The sequence below is a fragment of the Ctenocephalides felis genome, unplaced genomic scaffold (assembly GCF_003426905.1).
Source record: "Ctenocephalides felis isolate EL2017-DRISC unplaced genomic scaffold, ASM342690v1 CF-g0.4_SCAFFOLD_01170, whole genome shotgun sequence".
NCBI classification, from domain to species: Eukaryota; Metazoa; Arthropoda; class Insecta; order Siphonaptera; family Pulicidae; genus Ctenocephalides; species Ctenocephalides felis.
In genome coordinates, this window is record NW_020537324.1 from 72,249,587 (window position 1) to 72,270,194 (window position 20,608).

The 20,608-nt window shown below is 27.2% G+C and overlaps 1 protein-coding gene across 1 annotated transcript in view; it reads left to right on the forward strand.

Moving 5' to 3' along the window:
* The window catches only part of LOC113368294 (adenylate cyclase type 5-like), a 156,005-nt gene that overhangs the window by 92,454 nt on the left and 42,943 nt on the right, over nucleotides 1-20,608 (forward strand). Inside the window, exon 5 of the mRNA XM_026609840.1 lies at nucleotides 18,926-19,178. Within this exon, the coding sequence (XP_026465625.1) occupies nucleotides 18,926-19,178 (253 nt within the window). The remainder of the gene's footprint in view (nucleotides 1-18,925; nucleotides 19,179-20,608) is intronic.

Consider the following 20,608-nt stretch of genomic DNA (forward strand, 5'->3'; position numbering starts at 1 on the left):
ATGTTCAGAAACCTAAAGATATGCAAAAATTTTCATTTTCTATTTCTTAGCGATTACTATAACTTGCCCTACGGGAAGTTAAAAAAATTCTTATACTTAGAAAATTGTTTCACAAACTATAACATTCTCAAGTTTCATTTAACTTGGGTGCATGTTTTCCATTGGAATAATTTATGCAAATATTGGACTTTAAAATGCATTTCCAATTGAGTTCTCGTGATATATTCCGATTAAAAGCAACTTCGATCTATATTTATAACTCGACTGTGCATAACTTTGCATGCCAAAGTTTTTTTCCTAAAAAGTACTTTCTTAATCTAGTATTCAACTCCACTAATGAAATTATAATTTATGCAGTTATAAATAAAGTTGTAGCTACCATTACATTATTTTATATTGTATAGTTTCGTATCGCATTTATTTTCGAGTTATTATTTTCCTTCACGTCATATGATGTATAGGATGAAATTTAACTTCGGAAACTTCTAGTGTTTAATGAATTTTAATGAACTTCATCACGATTTAATTTGCTCAACTGACTGACTGACTGATGAATTGCTTTTGAATTATTTAAAATGAAAAGTTAGATTTTTGTCTGGAAACTGTTTTTTCATAGTTGTTTGAGAAAACTTTCTAGATTAATTTTCTTGAATTATGTGTGGCATCTAATCTATTGATTTTAATAAAATTGATATTTATTTATGAGATATTAATTGTATTACGCCTTGATTTTCTATTAAAAAAATATTATTTTATAGCCCTCTTTATATTTAATTTTGAATTGATTTATTTATTATTTTATACATAAGTATATAAATCAGAAATTTTGTTTAATATTTTCAATTTCAGTTTAAAAACGTACATTTTTTTCAATTTTTATTGTGTTTTTTGGTGAATTTTCAGTAACTATTTTAAAAATTAAATAATTAACTTTTTCACTTGATTTTCAATTAATACAATTTTCCTGAGTTTGTTAAGAATGTATCAAATATATAGAATTTTTTTGTCAATCTTATCTAATTTTAATCTTTAATTTTATTTAATTTTTAATATTAAATTTTAAATAAAGTTATGAATATGTAAAAATTTACATTATTTTTAGACAATCTGCAATATTTTTGAGTATAATACTGAAATTAGGTTGAGTAAATTATGAGAATTTCTACAATTTTTGTCAATTTACAGCATTTTTTGACCGTTTACAATAATTCCAATCTTCAACATTTTTAGATAATTTACAGCATTTTCAAACATAAATTTCAAATAATTCAAAGTAGTCACCATATTCAGATAATTTACATTTTATTCTAAATCTACACTTTTTAGATAATCTACAACATTTTCAGACGATTTACAATATTTTTAGACATCCTCAAGCATTTTCAGAAATCAATTTCAGATAATTTACAACATTTATCACATTTTCATACAATATATATATAATTTTGAGATAATCCACAGAGTTTTTTTTACAGAATTTTAAGACATTCTACCACATTTTCAGACAACGTACTACATTTTTAGACAATCTGTAGCATTTTCAGCTAATTTACAGAATTTTCAGACAATCTAACACATTTTCAGATAATTGACACTTTCATATAATTTGCAGAATTTACAGTATTTTCAGACAATTTACCACATTTTCAGATTATTTTGATTTTTAGACATTATGAAATACTTTCAGAAATCAATTTAAGATAATTCACAATATTTATTATATTTTCAAACAATCTACCTAATTTTCAGATAATTTGCAGTATTTTCATACAATCTATAACATTTTCAGACAATTTACATTTTTAGACAGTATGCAGCATTTTCAGATAATTTACGGTATTTTCAGACAATCTATTACATTTTGAGAAAATATACATTTTTATACAGTCTGCAGTATTTTCAGATAATTCACAGAAATTTCAGACAATCTATCACATGTTGAGAAAATGTATGTTTTTATACAGTCTGTAGCATTTTTTAGATAATTTACAGTACTTTTAGATAATCTACTAGATTTTAGGACTATTTACATTTTTATACAGCATTTGCAGATAATTTACAGTTTTTTCAGACAATCTATCACATTTTACGATAATTTACATTTTTAGACATTTTGAAGCATTTTCAAACACAAATTTCAAATAATTTACAACATTTATCACATTTTCATACAATTTACATAATTTACAGTATTTTCAGACGATCTACCTCATTTTCAAATAAACTACATAATTTTTAGATAATTTGCATCATTTTAGACAAACTAAAACATTTACAAATACCATACTATACTATTACAATCTACCATATTTTCAGACTTTCAAATTTACAATTTTTTGAGATATTTTGCAACAACGTTTTTATAATATCTACAACGTTGTTAGATAATTTATAATATTTTTAGATAATTTGTAATATTTTCAGACAACATTTTTGGAGAATCTACAAAATTTTCATACAATTTACAATAAATAAATAAATAAATAAATAAATTTACAATATTTTATGCCAATCAGCAGCATTTTCAGATTTTTTTTTACAATAAATATATAGCAATTAGATAATTTGCAGTATTTTTATACAATTATAATACAATTATAATTTTCAAACAATTCACATTTTTACAATAATATTTTCATGCAATTTACAATGAATTTAGCTAATTTATAATAATATTTTTATATAATATTCAGACAGCATTTTCAGATAATGTGCAACTTATTATTTGGGCAATCTTCATTTTCAGTAACATTTCGACACGTTTGTAAGAACATTATTAGTATTTTTTTTTCATTAAACTTTCGTCAAACGTTTTAATGCAACCTTGTTGGAAACCGCATTAGAAGTTTTACTTCAAAAAACGAAACCAAGAAATTTAGTTTGATTTACCAATTTAACATAATTTTAAGAATATTAAATTTTTGTTAAAAAATTTGTAACAAGAGATTTATATTGTCACTATTTTTTTAAGAAACTTTATAAGTTTTCTGTGCTATACTGAGAATTAATTAAGGTCTAAAATTTATCAATTAAGTACTTTTTAAAGAGGAGAAAGAAATTATAAATTTCTCACAAACTATTATTTAAATTTGCATATTTTATCTTGATTTAAATTTTAAAATTTCACTCTGTTTGTATCGTTTAGATAATTAATATCAATATCAATATTTATATATATTTACAAAATTCAATCATAGGGAGAAAAAATCTGTGTATGATAGCTTGATATCACTATATTACGTACTATTATGTATAATAAAATTAAATATTTTATATTTTAAAATTTTTCAGGCTGGTGTAGCCAGAGGTATCTTAGAAGAAAGTGAACATGGTGGAAGTAGTGCAGGAAGTCCTGTCAGTTTACCAGCTGCTCCAACAGGACGAAGGGATTTAGAAGCAGGAGTCAAGGAACCATTATTATTAGGTAAATAATTAAATAGAAAAATGTTTTAATATTCGACCTATTATTAACTTTACCAAGTAACAAACTCTTCCCTTTTATAAAAAATATCTAACCTAATAATAAAATACAAACACAAAACAGTATTAAAAAAGTATCGCGTATTATATCAAAATTGTGCTGAAGCCTTTATTTGAAATTTTTCAATTGAAAATTAGTTGCTTTTAAATTTATAGGAAAATTAATTGTTTTTGTGTAATAATAAAGCAATATTGCGATATATTCATATACCTTATTTATCCATTTTATAAAGTGTCGAATGATAGAAGGGAAATGTGACGTCACTTAGTGACATTTAATCAATCGGGAGGGTTCCATGATTGTCGGCAACGCTCGTTTACCCAATGACGTCACAGTCCTCTTCTATCTTTTGACACTTATTTTTATACTTATTATATATTTATTCGACTAGCAGTCTATATAGTGTAAGGTCTATAGATATTCTTTAATTGAATTAGATTGATTTCTTGTTGAATTTTTAACCAATGTGAAGCAAATTGTAGAATATTTAGCGATTGGTTTCGTGGTAATTATTTTTCTTCACATTTAGAATGACTTCAATTATTTTTCAATGTAAATTTCAATGGGTTTGTAAATAATTTTGCTAGAGCTTAATAATCTAATTTTAATAATTTAATTCAATTATTATTATTCATTCTATTCTCAAATCTAGATTACATTATTTTCTTTTTGTAGGGCACATCTGTTCCTGTATGTAGAGTACAAATTAACTTTTTATTTTTGACATAAATTATAATTTACTTTGTGTTATTTATATAGTTATGATTTTAATTAAATATTTTTATTATTTTTAGATGGAAATGCAGCTGAAAAGACCCGAAGCAATTCTAGACGTGGACCACTTTGTGAAAAATTGCGTTCTCTGGTTCGGAGGCTGTGTGGGACACCTCAATTTAGAAATTTACAGGTAAGAGATAAAAACCATAACTATATATATATATATATATATATATATATACATATATAATAGTCATTTTCATATCACTAGTTTTTTTTGGAACGCCATAAGAACCAGCACCGTGGCTTAAGGCACATCGGCATTCACCATTAGTCCATTACTAACTTCTCTAATTCCCTTGTTTGCAAATATTATTATAATACAAAACATGAAACTATGACATAAGATTGTTACTGAAACCAAAGAATCCTCTCATCCTGTTTCCAAGATGTTTTTCATGCAATCAAAGTTTCGAAGAATTCCGGGAAATTTCTTGCGGGAAAACCAGTACCAGTACCGGTGGTAGTATAGTTAGTTTCCATCCAGAGCAACTTTGTTATAATAGTTTTAGAAAATACCTCGAGAGTTTATAATAACAGTTATCGTATTGTTGAAAGCAATAAAAACTATGCGAGGGAAGCGGAACCTTTTTAACAACGTCGTTATTTGTTGCAAAGTTATGAAAAAGAAAAATAGAAAAATACTGGAGAAATGAAAATGCGTACCGGGAATTGAGTTTATAAAGTAACCGGGTAATGGGTAATGGGTAATGGTAATATATATATATATATATATATATATATATATACTAGCAGGCCCGGCCACGCGTAGCTACGGTTTTTATTAAAATTTACCTGATTAAAATTTGAATCCGTTCCAACCAACCAACATTTATTTTTTTTATTAAACATTTTATCAATCGATTAATAAATGAAATTTAGATTAAACTTTGAATTTGATGGATTAATCAACTATTCAATACCATTGTTTGTTCGGTTTGATTTTTGAAGGGCCAATTTGTTGTAAAACACTTTAATTGTAATATTAAATATGTGTTTATTCTAACTACAAATTGTATTTGTATTTACAATATTCTCAAAATTAATTGTATTGTATTGATTGATTTTATTTGTGCTGATTTTTGGTCACATTTCTTTTGTTTTTATTTCATGATATCGGATGCTTTAATTTTGGCGTGAACAACTATTGCTTAATTTTAGTGATGTGCCAAGTCGAATCAAGTGATTCGAATCATTCGAATCAAGCCTTTAACGACTTGATTCGAATCAGATTTTACTTGATTCGAATCAACTCGTATCAAGCCGCAAAATATTTACTGTGATAAAATATGTATTAACACAAATTTTTCATAAATATAAAATTTTTCATAAATATAAATATAAAAAAAATGTTTTAATTTAATTCAATATTATAATAATATAAAAAATAAATATCATAAATATAAAAAATAAATAATGAATAAAATCATGCGAGCCACCCGACTTTAATATGCTTAAATGTATCGGCCGACTCCAATCGTCTTTATATGACTTTAACCGCATTCATCGACTAACTATATCATTCGACTTCATACGGCTCAAACCGAATCAAGCGGCGATATGAGTTGTTCCGACTTCATATGAGCCAACTCGAATCAAGCGGCGTTATGAGTTGTTCCGACTTCAATTCTGATTCGAATCATCCCGACTTCAAGCCGTTCGAGCGATATGAGTTAACCGTATGGGCGATACAATGCGTCGTCGTTCTTGCATGTTTATTTATTTTACGGAGAGCTGAGAGCGATTTTGTTCGTGAAATATCAATACCCAATTTTGATAATAATTAAGTGTTTTAGATTTTAAATGTTATCAGAATAAACCACTCGAAATTATGAAACGAGTTTCGGGAATCTTTCAATATAATTCTCTTTTGAAACAATTACTAAACACCAGAAAGTCAGTAAATAATATGTTAACTTCTGATTATGTAAGTAATGGCAAATTCACATTAATTAAATTAACTTTTAGCTCTCAGTTTAGATGCGATCCTTTACTGATTACATAGTAAAATAAACAATCGACCCATGATTCCAAATATTATTTTATATACTTTAGTTATGCACAATTGTTTGGTAATTTATTATGGTAAATTAATTTGAAGATATATTTCAGCCGTCTTCAAAATTATATCATTTTTAATAATTTTCAGAATATACTTTTTGATAGTAATTTATGTTTACAATTTCTACTTTGTCGGTTATATTGGTTAAACTGACAATTTTGATTATAAATTTGGATCACTTTTACTAAATTAATACATCCATGATTTTTTTTGTCCATATATATACTTGATTCGAGTTGATTCGAATCATGATTCGAATCAGGTTTTTTTCTGATTCGAATCATTCGAATCAGGAATTTTTCGAGTCGGCACATCACTACTTAATTTGTTTAAATCTTATATTAATAAAAGAAATCAAACATTTTAAAGTTTATTATAAATTTGGGAAATTGTTATAATTTCTTTGAAAATTTTCCAGAAATTTCTGATTTTTGACAATCATCGTTCTTACAGTATTTTTTTCTTAAATTTGTAATTGTCAAATTAATTAGTTTTAATCACTTATAAAATATATTTATTCGACTATAAATTGATATTCATTCTATCCTTGGATTCGAGTTCAAATTTATTAAAATTGTGATTTTTGTCGCTTTTATTTTACTTTTCTTCATTTTTCTGTCTAATTAAGTAAAATAATTGATGATTGAGTACCAGAATTATAATATGTGTACTATTATTTTAGATGTATTTTGACATTCGAATTAATTTTTCTTATATTTTCATTAAATAAAAAATAGATATATTTGATATTTTTTTCATAAATATCCGATTTTATCTGATCCGTTTTTAATTTATTAAACTCAATTGTTTTTAATTTATTTGATATTAGTAAATGTCAAAAAATACAAATAAGTTATAACATATAAATAATATGTTGCCCCAATTTTATAAAAATTATTTATTAACTTTGTTGCTTGATATGGGTATGAAGTTTTAATAAAATATATTTTTGCTGACACACTGTTATAAACTTGTTGAAAATTTGAAAATTTGACAATTTAAATTATATTTTGTATTTGTTAAATTTGATTTCATCTTTATATTAACTTCCCGTAGGGTACGTTATAGTAACGGTCTAAAAATCTAAAATGAAAACTTTTGCATTTCTTCACGTTTCAGAGGTTTCTGAACATTTTGGTATACCTTCGAAAGAATGGATATGTTTGTGTGTGCGTGTGTGTTATGTGTGCGGATACAAATTTTTGTAGACGATTTCGGGGACGTGAATCAACCAATTTGAATAATTTAAAAAACATTTTACTTGTATTGACAAAATGAACGACTGGTAAAATTTTTGAGAAGGCAGGTCTAGCGGTTTCGGAGATCCAATAAAAAAAAGTAAAAAAAGTCATTTGGCGGACAAAAATGATCATCAGACATATGCACATCAAATTATCAGACGTATTATAGATATTTTAATAATATCGCGATTGTATTGAAAAACAGTTTGATCTTTTCAAAATATATCAAAGTATAAAAAAATCAAATATTTAAAAAAAAATTAAAAAAAATATTTAAAAAAAAATTCAAAATTCTCAAAAATCTATTTTTTCAAAGTTCCAAAACTAAGTGTTTTTTTCTTTTTTAAACTAAATATTTGGTACTGGAAGTTCCAGCAATTTGCCTTAAGGCACAATGCCATGCCCCACTAGTTTAATTTTTTTCCAAATTAGTTAATGTCAAATTAATATATATATAATATGCACTAAATTTTGAACTTTCAAAATTTTTTGGAAAATTAAATCTTAATCATAAATTTATTTGCCCATGAATTTCTCGGCTTATTCATAACTGTCATTTATTTTATTTTTAATTCATAATTAAATTTATTCAAATTTGCAAAATTTTAATAATTCGTGATTTCTTATAACATAAGTTGGATATATTAGAGTATATTTGTTTCTTTTTTGATATAAAATATTAATATAAAATTTAATTTTTTGAACTGTGAAAAATTATTTTATGTTCAATATTAAGTGTAATATGTCGCTAGTTTTTTTTAAATATCGAAAATGATTTGGATTTTGAGTTTCATTCTAACTAAAATTTTAAAGCTCACATGAAATAAATAATAACTTGTCAATTCAGTTTATAAAATTCTTAGAAATATGAGATAAGATTCTATATTTTCACACTGCTTCATTAAGTTCTGTTCATTTACTTTTCAAATAAACACATCTAAACGTAATGGTCTAATTTATAAGCTCTTATATTTTGTCTACAAAATACGAATAATGAAAGCTACAGTATTTATAATAATCTTAAATTTAATATTTCTCGAACATTTCGTTACGGTACGGGAAGTTTCAGCATTTGCCTTAAGGCACGATGCCATACACCCCTAGTTTATTTTTATCACTATTAAATTCTGTGACCGTTACTACCATGTTAGTTTCCCCCAACTCGTCAAACGTTCTATTTCCGTCTCAAACAAATCAAATACATAATTGTTAAGCAAAACGGTTTGCATTTACAATTCTCATTGTTAGTTCGGTCCAAGTAATATCTGGCGATGCGAACAAACATACAAACACACCATAGAATCTCTCGGAGGCATCAAAGACCTCAAGAGAAGAGGCCCTACGAGAAACCCTCATATAAGGGTTAGTTATTTAGTTATTTGCACGATTGCCCCAACAGAATGGCAGGCAGAAATAGAACTTCACAGAAATTCTCCATGGTTTCGGTCTCGGTCTAATCAAACGCGTATTAAATACAATATTACACATAGTTTGCACTAATTGTATTAATATCGGTAACAATTTGGTGGTGGGCTTGAATGGGAATCAACTGGTGGTCAATGTGAAGTGGTTTTAATCAATAGTCAGAAGGCGGAATTGTAATTTTAGAACGTGGGTAAATGTTTATGTTTATCTCTTGTTGTGGAATTAATTACTCATACAAAATAGTCATTTGATAAAAATTTTTGAAGTAAAACTTCTTTAGACGCGACTAGGGTGTAAATCCGTACAAATGCAATGGAAGTGCGTTACTGCAGATAAGATAAGAATCGAGTGCAAGTGATTCATCTTTGGCTCTCGATGATATCATTTCTATACGAGTCGATTGTGATTAGTCGTCGTGTATGTGAATAGAGATCTGTCGTTGTATGCGTACCGGCATCAACGTTCTATGCGTTCCGATATCAACAAGAAAATCGTAATAGATAAATAAACATTTTAAAGTTACATCGTAGTACAAATCTTGATTTAATGAAAAATGCCTGAATCAGAAAAATATTTTACCCTATTCCTTGAAAATGATAAAACAAATTAAAAATTTGTGTCGTATACTAAACGTAAGTTTATTGATTAGAAATTATTTCTATATTATTCGTAGTTTTTATTAATTTTTGAACTTATTAAAATAGAAAATATTTTTTAGACAAGACAGATATTACAGCTGTTCAAAGGATGAGTTTATATCGCTAGCTAAAAAGTAAAAAAAAATACAAGCAGTCAATGAATACATGTTAATTTTAATTGCATGAAGTTCTTCAAACACAATTACATGTTGAGTGAAGTTGCGAAAACAATATCTGTTTAGGCGTTGTTTACCATAATCCACTGTATGAACGAATATTATAAAATTTATTAATCAGCAATTACTTCATCTCTTTAATGAAGGTTCATTTCTAAATGCTAATTACAATGACAAACCGTTCATGTCATGTTTGAAGTATACCTTTAATTACGTTATTGTTTTTAAATAGTCTACATATTTTTAATTCTATTATAAATATATAATTTATAATTTATCAGTACATAAATAATTGGTCAATATATTTTTAAGAGTACGAAAAAATTGAGATAAATTTTTATAAGAAACTAGCAAACCCGACGAACTCCGTTTCGCCACCAGATGGTTTCGTGAGAGAGATGAATAAATTTTTTGTTTGTTTTATATTTGAAAAGGAAAAATTGATTTTATTATACAAGAGTAATGAATTTATTTCGATTACAAAAATGAAGTGTTTTTTAGTTGAACTTCTCTATGTAAATGAAAGTGAATCCGCAAATTATCCGTTTTATAGAAGTGCTCTTAGGTAGACCACATTTTTTGTTTTTTGGTCTGACGTTAACACAAACAAAGCGGATGGTTTTCCAACTCGTAAACAGGCAACGTATAACTGCCCATGTGAAGAACAATGATTTTCTAAATAATCTATTTGAAATTTATCTTGCAAACACTACGCGATTGGCCTTGCGATTTGTTATTGCGAACGACAAACGAAAGACCAGTCGGAATCATTGGTATGTCGCCAAATCGCCAGCAATTTTTGATTGAATGGTGAAACTCAGTGCGTGTACATAATTATTTTTTGCGGCAAGAATTGCTCGTTGACATAAGCAAGCATAATTCTGATAATTCTCACTAATGTCATTCCTCGAATTTTTAGTTACAGTGCGTGAAGTTGCAGCAATTTGCATTAAGGTACGATGCCATGCACCACTAATTTTCTTAGCTATAAACCTTGCGGAGTCCGAGACCTTTCCAACGAATTGTCGAAATCGGTTCGTGCGTTCTGAAGTTATATCGTCAGGAAGGAAAACCCGACTTATTTTTATATATATCTAGATTAATGATACTAAAGAAGTAATAGAATATATTAATTACATTACTTTATTATAAATATAGTTTTATTGATAATAATTAATATGTATACGAATACAAAAAGTATACATATACGAATAAATATTTCTTGTTCCGTCAAATATTTATGAAAATTAATTTTAAATAACTACGGGCAGAATATGCATTTCATCTCGTATTTGTTTGTAAAAAAAGGTACTGTTTAAATAATAAACACGTGCTTTCACGAAGGAATTCTATATTATTATCTTGAAAATGTAAAACAACAATGTAAAGAGCGAAAGAATAATTCAATCCTCTCTTTTGAAGCCGGAATATGATAATCATAAATAAGCAAGTAGATTACCATAAAATGAAATGAGCCGAATAATTTCTTGTCGCGACGACTCGTAATAAGATATTTATATCAATAGCAATTTTATTCAGAGAATTGGAGATAAGAAATATCGTATCAAAAAAGTTTTTAGTTTATTCATATAAATATATATATATATATATATATATATATATAAATGTCATGTCATAATATTTGCGACCAAAACGGCTTGGCCGATCTTTATGAAACTTTATAATCATGTTGAGTATGACTGAAAACAGGACAATATATATTTTTCATGACCCTATATAGTAAGAATTGTGTGCTCTTAATTTTTTTTAATATTTTGTAACTAAATTTCGCAACTCTAAATTATCACCTTGCGGCTACTAACCCTTATTTCGTAGTAGTAATTTTAGTATTCGAGTAATTTTTATTCCGCGTTCAGTGAATGACATAAGTTTAGTTCAGATTTTTGGAGTTAATAAAACAGCTTATATTTGTCTTTCAACGACAATTCATTTTTATCAATAGTTGTCCAACCCTAACACTTTTTTTAATTTTTGGGTCAATTTTCGTTATTCAATTCTGAATTTGAAAAATTCACTTTCCTATCACTTTCCTATTTCGTAATAGTCTTTCTAATTGTTCAATCAGTTCGATAACTGATGAATTGTCGTTTTTTTTTGTAAAAGTTGTTCATTGAATTTCGATTAAGACTTTTATAGGCTTATAGCTTTACCTTTTAAAAGCTTAAATACACCTGCTCTATCAGCTGCATTATTTTGAAGACATTTCTCTTCTTTCTTTTTATTTAGACTTTTATATAATTTTAATGTTATCTTTTATAAACAACTCAAAAATTATATTGGCAAAAACCAATATTGGTCAAAGCAATATTGGTCAAAGTAATATTGGTCAGGCCAATATTGATCATACCAATATTGGTCAAACCAATATTGATAAAACCAGGTCAAATCAATATTGGTCAGACCGATATTGCCAAAGCCGATATAATTATGTAATTTGACTTAATAAAAGATTATATAAATGTTTAAATGGCCAGAATTAAAAATAGAATAGTCTTATTTTCATTGAACCGATTATGAAATTTCATGAAAATCTTGAAATTTTTGAATTAAGAAATAAAATGCGACATATTGTTATGTGGCATGCCAAGAGGCTGGGATTAAAAAAATCAGATAGTGGAAAATGTTACAGCCAGGCATAGATTTTTATGGTAACTCTAGTTCCCATTTTAATATTCAATTTTAATATTTAATCTCTCTATTTATTTACGAAATATACTATTTATGCACACCATATATCAACTGTTGTATGTACTATTTATGGACATCTTTGCACAATGGGAACATGAAGATGGCGTTCAACCCTTGATAAAAGTAGTTCTTTTTATATAAAATTAATGCTTTATTAAATATAAAAATTATTTGATTACTAAAATGACTTTTATGAAATTTGTTTTGTCAATATTGGTCCGGCCAAGACTACATTGAAAATTAATAACAGCAGGACTAACTATTATACACAACTCATAAACTTATGATATACATGTATTATGTTATTTAAAGCATATTTTACCTTTAATTTATTTAAGGCATATTTATCAATGAGACGGCTTAGAATTTTAGTACGATTTTGTAATACTTTAGGAAAGATATGTCTAAAATGTTGTATGTGTTATATAATACTGAATATGTTATTAAAAGTTTATATTGGTTTCAACAATATTGGTTTTGCCAATACTGATTTTGCCAATATTGGTCTGACCAATACCGGTTTTGCCAATATTATTTTGACCGTTTTAGCCGATGTAATTTTTGAGCTGTATACAGATTATAATAAGATTACATTCAAAATTAAGAATAGCCATACTTTACCCAAAAGCAGCAAGACTATATTTTATACACCAATTCCATGATAAATGTGTTTAAAAATAAAAATCATAATAACTATCCAAAAACATTAAATTAAATGAAACAACTGTTAATAAAAAATGTATTAGAGTTGGTAAAAAAAGTATATACGAATCTGGCCTAACACAATTGCATCGAAACCAAATTTTATTACTATAATCTATTTGAAAACATTTAATATTCCCAGAACATTTTATTTTACGGTTTGGTAAGTTTCAGCACTTTGTCTTAAGGCACGATGCCATACACCACTAGTTATATTTTTAGATGAAAAAAAATTATCAACTATTTTCTCTGGAATTAATATTTTCTAAAAGTATAGACGTCGTAGGTATTACATCGAATACCGTTTTTATGAATAATTGATTTTAAATCCGTCCATCAGACTAATGGACGCGCACGATCAATTAGTTTTTTTGCGGATGAGAAATCGAACAACTTGGAAAAAGGTTAAATATATATATATATATATATATATATATATATAAATTAAAATTGTAAATTTCGCACTAACTTTATTAAAAATTACTAGTGATGATTTGGTCTGTCGTCTATTAGCACTATTATTGACTATATTTTCATATGAAAAAGTAAGATAGAAGTTTATTATCCTTTTCCCAAATCTGATCTCGAATTGCTTATTAGTCGGAATAAATACCCACTAATATTAATATTAATGTGTATTTATTAGGGATTGATCCGAAGCCCAAATAACCGCGATACAAAGCTCAGCAGAGCTTTTGTATAATAGGCTTGTCAAGCCCAACATGGATCCCACATTAATATCACCGGGTATAAAATATTAATATCTTTATATGGATTCAATGACATAAATCAGATTTATTAGTATATATACATATATATATATATATATATATATATATATATATATCAGGATGTCTGTCACGGATAGACTCCCAAACTACTAAACCGATTTTAAATTTGATTTGCTCACCATATGCATTTACATACAACTTAAGTTATAGGGTATATACTAAAACTCACAAACCATATTTTTTTTTTAAAAAAATATTATTTTGTTTTGGGACACAACACAGTGTTACTGACTACGTACAATATATATCATATTATTATTTTATTTTTATATCATCCACATATTCCATTATTTACGATTGTTTGCCGCAAAAATAACAAAATGACAATTTAATCGAATAGAGTGCAAGTGATGCAACAACTCTATCGTAGGCAAGGTCAGGTCAGTTTAGTTCCTAAAATATAAATAAGATTTTACAACAGTTTACGATCTACTGTTGTATTGTGTATTGTCTTTTATATAATATTGATTGAAAATAAAACGACCTTCGTTTCAAATACTATATATGGTCGTCAATTTATCGCATGTAATTGGATTAAAAACGGCTTAGAATGAGGTGCGCGAATTTATCTGGCTTCTTTGGGACAGAAATATCGAGAAATTGCGAAGTTTTGAAAAAAACATAATTTATGATATGTTAATTTTATATGGTTATTTTTGACATTAAACAATCCCAAAGTTTCAATAGTAAATTGTACAAAACCGGTCAACAATGCTGCGAGAACAGAACATTTCTCGAAAAGTTTTTAAGTAAGACTCTCAATTTCCACATCTATTTCTAAAATGATGACAATAATAAAGAGTACATATTATGCATATATATATTGCATAAATTTATTGGAACTTGATGTTATGTAAGTTCTATATTTATTACAATTTTGAACTTGAAATTATCAAATAGATTGAATTTGAAATATTTAAGAATATCAAATATTTTCGAAGCTACTGAACAACGTAGAAAATCGTAATTCATAAATCTTTTTCAAGACTCTTGTGTAGCTTATTTATAATAACTAATTAAAGTATGATTATATTTTATTCCATTTGCATTTTAAATATTTCTTTCGGATTTTCTGAACAAGTCGATTTATTAACTCGACCATAAAAATTGTAATTATTCAATTAAACGTTTAATGAGCTGCTGAATCATTTATTTTAAATATCAAAGTCGTATTCTTTTTAATCATTTGCAAATAAAAACGAATTTCACAGTATGTCAGCTGAAGCTTTATATCTCATATTAAATGCTGATAATTAATTTCACGCAATTATTAAATTATATAAATATAAAACTCAAGGCTTTCTTGACGTGTCGAGTTATTCGGAATCGTTTGACACAAAAATTGGAAAAAGTGTACGTATGTGGGCAATAAATTGACTTATTAACTTCCCGTACGATAAGTTATGGTAATCGCAAAAAATCTAAAATGAAAATTTTTATATATCTTTACGTTTGAAAGGTTTAGAATACCTTAGAAAAAATGGATGTATGTGTGTGTTCGGATACAAATTTTCGTCGACGATGAACCAATTCTGGAAATAAACTAGTGGTCTATGGCAGCATATTAATAATTGATGGAACTTCCCGCACCAAAAATTTTTTTTTTTTTTAAAAGAATAATTTTTTTTAACCTTTGAAAAAAATAGATTGTTGAGAAATTGAAATTGCTTGAAAAAACTGACTTTTTTGGAAAAAAAATGATTTTTTGGAAAAAATGTTTTCTTTATTTTGAAATATTTTGGAAATTTTCAACTTTTCGAAGCAATCACGCTGCTCAAGCTGCATAGAGACGAAATATCGAAGCGCATAAGCGCCGCGTCGCCGTCTTACGGACTAACGATGTTACGGAACTCTTAGAAATATAAACAAAATTTATACGTATTATTAAAATCCCCATAAAAATATCTTATATTTTGATGTGCATATGTCAAATGATCATTTTTGACCGCTAAATGGCATTTTTTTTTCAAATGGCATTTTTTTCAAAAATGATCAGTCTTTCATCTTGTCAATACAAGTTTTTTAAATTATTAAAATCAGACGCTCCCTTCTCTTAAAAACTGATATACTATTTTGTGGCACATTTTGCCCCGTATCTTCGAAAGAGCTAGACCTGTCTTTGCTAAAAACTAATCAGCACGTCTCCTTATCAATAGCAATCGAATGTTTTTTTATTTATTGAAATCAGTTAAACCGTGTTCCCGAAATCGTTGACGAAGATTTGTGTCCTCACACACACACACACGCACATACCCATACATCCGTTTTCTCTATGCCAAAATGTTCAGATATATAAAGATTTTTATTTTCGTTTTTTTGCGATTACTACAACTTACCCTACGAGTCGTTAAAAAATCTTTTCGATAGATAAACTTTTTGTGGTAAGGATCCACGAGCATACAATGGCGCAACTAAAATCTCCTCCTACATATGAAGTTTAATAATTCAGTTAACTCCCAAAATCTAGTTAGCCAAAAAGCGCAAAAGATCAAAATCAAAATCCGGCAGAGTCGATATTGGATATTACTCGATACCATTATTAAACATGCACAACCTCGTCAATGCGGTCGGTTATCGGAAACAAATATCGACTGTTTATTTATTAATATGCAATCCGACCATTGGCTACAGCAACCACCATTACTGTTTCTACCGCAGCACCCAACGTGTTACATATATATATATAGTATATACTGCCGAAATATAACGAATTCGACAGATGGAAATACTTTTACGAATCTGTTGAATAAATGATTCGCTTTATTTCGAACACAGGAAGTCAAATTGAAATCCAGCCGGTGCAAAAACAAAAGGTAAAAGATAGTGGGAGAGCTGGGAGAAATTTTGTGAAATTTTGTGAATAGTCATCGCAGTGTTTCAGGTTCAATTTGTATTTTGGACAACCAGATATCTAAAAATACTTAAAAACAATAATGTAATTAAAGTCATACTTCAAATATGACATGATCGGTTTGTCATTGTAATTATAGTTCATTTAGAAATGAACTTTCATTAGAGAAATGAAGGAATTGCTGATTAATAATTTTTTTAATATTCGTTCACACAGTGGATTATGTTATTAAACAGCGCCTAAACAAATATTGTTTTCGCAATTTCACTCATCATGTAATAATTGTGTTTGAAGAACTTCATGTTATTAAAATTAACATGCATTCATTGACTGCTTATATTTTTTTCCTTATTCGCTGGCGTTATTATCTCATTCTTTGAACAGCTGTAATACCTGCCTAGCCTAAAAAATATTTTCCATTCAGATATCATCAGACAGTAATGAGAATGCAGTTTCATTCAAAATAAAGATCATAGGTTTTTCTGATTAGTTGTTGGTATTATGGCATTGGAAGATTTGTAGAATTATCAAAACTTAAAAAAAAAGTAAGGCTGATCTGTTTTCTGTTAAGTGTGAAAATTTTGCATATCTTTACGTTTCAAAGGTTTCTGAACATTTTGGCATACCTTAGAAAAAATGGATGTATGTGTGTCTGTGTGAGTTTGGATACAATTTTTCGTCCACGATTTCGGGCGTACAGATCAAGCGATTTGAAAATTTTTTGATTCCTATTGATAAGGATAAGATAAGATTGATTAGACGTCCTGATTAGTTTTTGATAGAGGCAGGTGCAGACGTTACGGAGATACGGAGCAAAAAGTATCAAAAATGGTGATTCAGTTTTTGAGGGAACTGAGAGTCCTATTTGAATGATTCAAAAAACATTTTATTTGTATTGACGAAATGAAAAATTGATTTTATTTTGGGAGGGTAGGTCTAGCGGTTTTGGAAATACAGAGGAAAAAATGATATTTGGCGGTCTAAAATGATCATGAGACTTATACACATCAAATTATTAGATATTTTATAGACATTTCAAACATGAATACTAATTTTGTTTAAATTTTGATTTCTCTACCAAGATTTTTAATTTTTAAAGTTTAATCAAATTTCTAAATTTTCAAAATTTTCAAAAATATACGAAGTATAATACTTTGAACATAAATTTTAAATTTACAATTCAGTTTAAAAATTATATATTTTATATGCGTTATACTAAAACATATGTCCTCAGATGGATTCATTCGGAATTTCTTAATGTAAATATTCTTAAGTGTTTTGAGCAATAAGATCATCATTGTATACGAGTATATATCGTATTATATAAACGATTGCATATAAAGTAATTAAAATTATCTTTTTGAAAATATTTTAAACAATTGTTATTAATCATTGATCAATATTTATTGATTATTAATTTTTATTTTGCTCGAATATTTAATTCTGGTATGGAGAGTTTCAGCAATTTGCCTTAAGGCACGATGCCATACACCACTAGTTAAGTTAATATATTGTTTAGAGTATTTCTCCCAGATTATTTAGTGCTGTAATATCAATAAACTTATTTTTGTATATACTTGTTTATGATGAGACAAAGTTTCATTCTCGAATTTGTACGATTTTTATTAAATACATTTTTTACAAAGTCCCCGTTTACTCAAATTCTATCTTTAAATAATACCAAATGCACTCGAAACTTGTTTCCATAACAATTATTGCCATTTAATAATTCAAAATGTCTCGCAAACAACATTATTTCCATTTAGATCGAATGTGCATATTCGATATTTCATTAATGATTCGTGTGTGGTTAATAAAGGTCATATCGATATTGGAAATGCAAATGAAAATTTATTTAAAGCTAAAAATTAAAAAAGGTGGTGTGAGAGGTAATGATTTTTATAATTAATTGAGAATAATGCAAACAGTACCTATACCTCTACCTATACCTATACCTATGTTTTAATTATGAAATACAGAATGGGCATTTTGATTTTTAATCTAAATTTCAATTTGTTCAGTAAATTGTATATAATATTGAATGTTAATATTTTCTTTATTATTATTTCCAGGTGGAGATGCTCTACCAGCGCTATTTCCTTAGAATGAACCAAAGTAACATGACGCACCTCTTAGGTCTTTTAATAAGTTTGGCAGCCGGATTGGCCCTAGTGCACGGTGCTGCCCTCTGGACACACGGAGTAGAGTCGAACTATCAAGACCCTTTGTGGGACCTTAGTGGCCCAGAACAGGGAAGCAGACAACAATTTAGGGATTATATTGGGGTTGGGCTTATGTTGACGTGCTGTGCCATCATTTATGGAGGTAGAGATAATTGATTTTTTTTTAATTTTTATTGTGATGCAGAATGTCGTGGATGCTATAGCATTCAAATTTTAAAATCAATTATTTGAAATATTATAGCTGACTAACTTATGAAGCGTAATACTTGACGTAGATGCTATAGCATTCATCACATATATATATATATATATATATATATATATATATATATATATATATATATATATATACGATTATAAAATGATATCGTAACTACACCTATAAAGCATAATACTTGACGTGGATGCTATAGCATTCATCGCATATATACACGATTATAATGTGATATCGTGACTACACTTATAAAGCGTAATATTTGACGTAGATGCTATAGCATTCATCGTACATATACAATATAGTACTACACTTATTTATCGGTGTCAAATTTAATTTCGCATATCACAGCTATTTAAATATTTTGATGAATGATTTTTTACCTTTTTGAAACTATTACTTTTTGCAAACCTGTTAGGTAAATTAGGATATTATACTTTATTTAGTCACTGTACAGTTTAATAGAAAATGTAGAAGTCTTTCTCTACAAGAACAAGATACGATATTAGAAGACAATTTATTTTAAAACTAAATATAAAGTTTTCACATATCATATGGACGAAAACAAGGAATGACGTCATTAAATCATTAAAGATCTAATCTAAATTAAATTCTTACTCAATTAAAAGTCATTACGTAATAAATTTGATAGTTTTATAGTAGAAGTTAAGTAGAAATATTTTTTTGTATTGTAAAATTTTTGAGTAAAGTAAACCAAAATATGACTTGCATAAGGTTGAAAAAATAATGTATTTGCAATTTTAGACTTGTTGCGATATTTATTAAGCTGAATTATATAATTTATCTGCCAAACATATACTGTTGACTGTTAGCTTATATTATCTTAATTTATTACACATCTCAGCTGCTTTTGGGCAATAATAATGTGTCTACATATTACATTTTTCTTGTATATTATGTTCTTATTTTATATAGGCTCATAATTTCAGCAAAATTCAAATTTCAAGTGAATTGACATTTCTAGCAGATGACAATTCAAATGTTCATTAAATCTTAAAAATTTCTTTTGACAAACTCTAAAAAGATTATCAAAATCCGAATAACCGTTTAGAAGAATTTTATATATATGATATATCCTATGATATATCCTATCCTTATATTTAAAGTTACGAATTTTGGTTGGATACGATTTTCACCTTATTTTTTTTAACTTCCCGAAGGAGACCTTGTCTCTGCCCAAAAATTCGATTAGCTATTTTTTTAATTTTTCTATAATAATTCATATTCTAACATAATTATTTTATAAAGCATTCATTCTTTAACCGTATATGGTCTTATGGAACATACTAAAATATTACAGGTCAACAAGTTAAAAATCATCAAAATTTGTAAAAAAT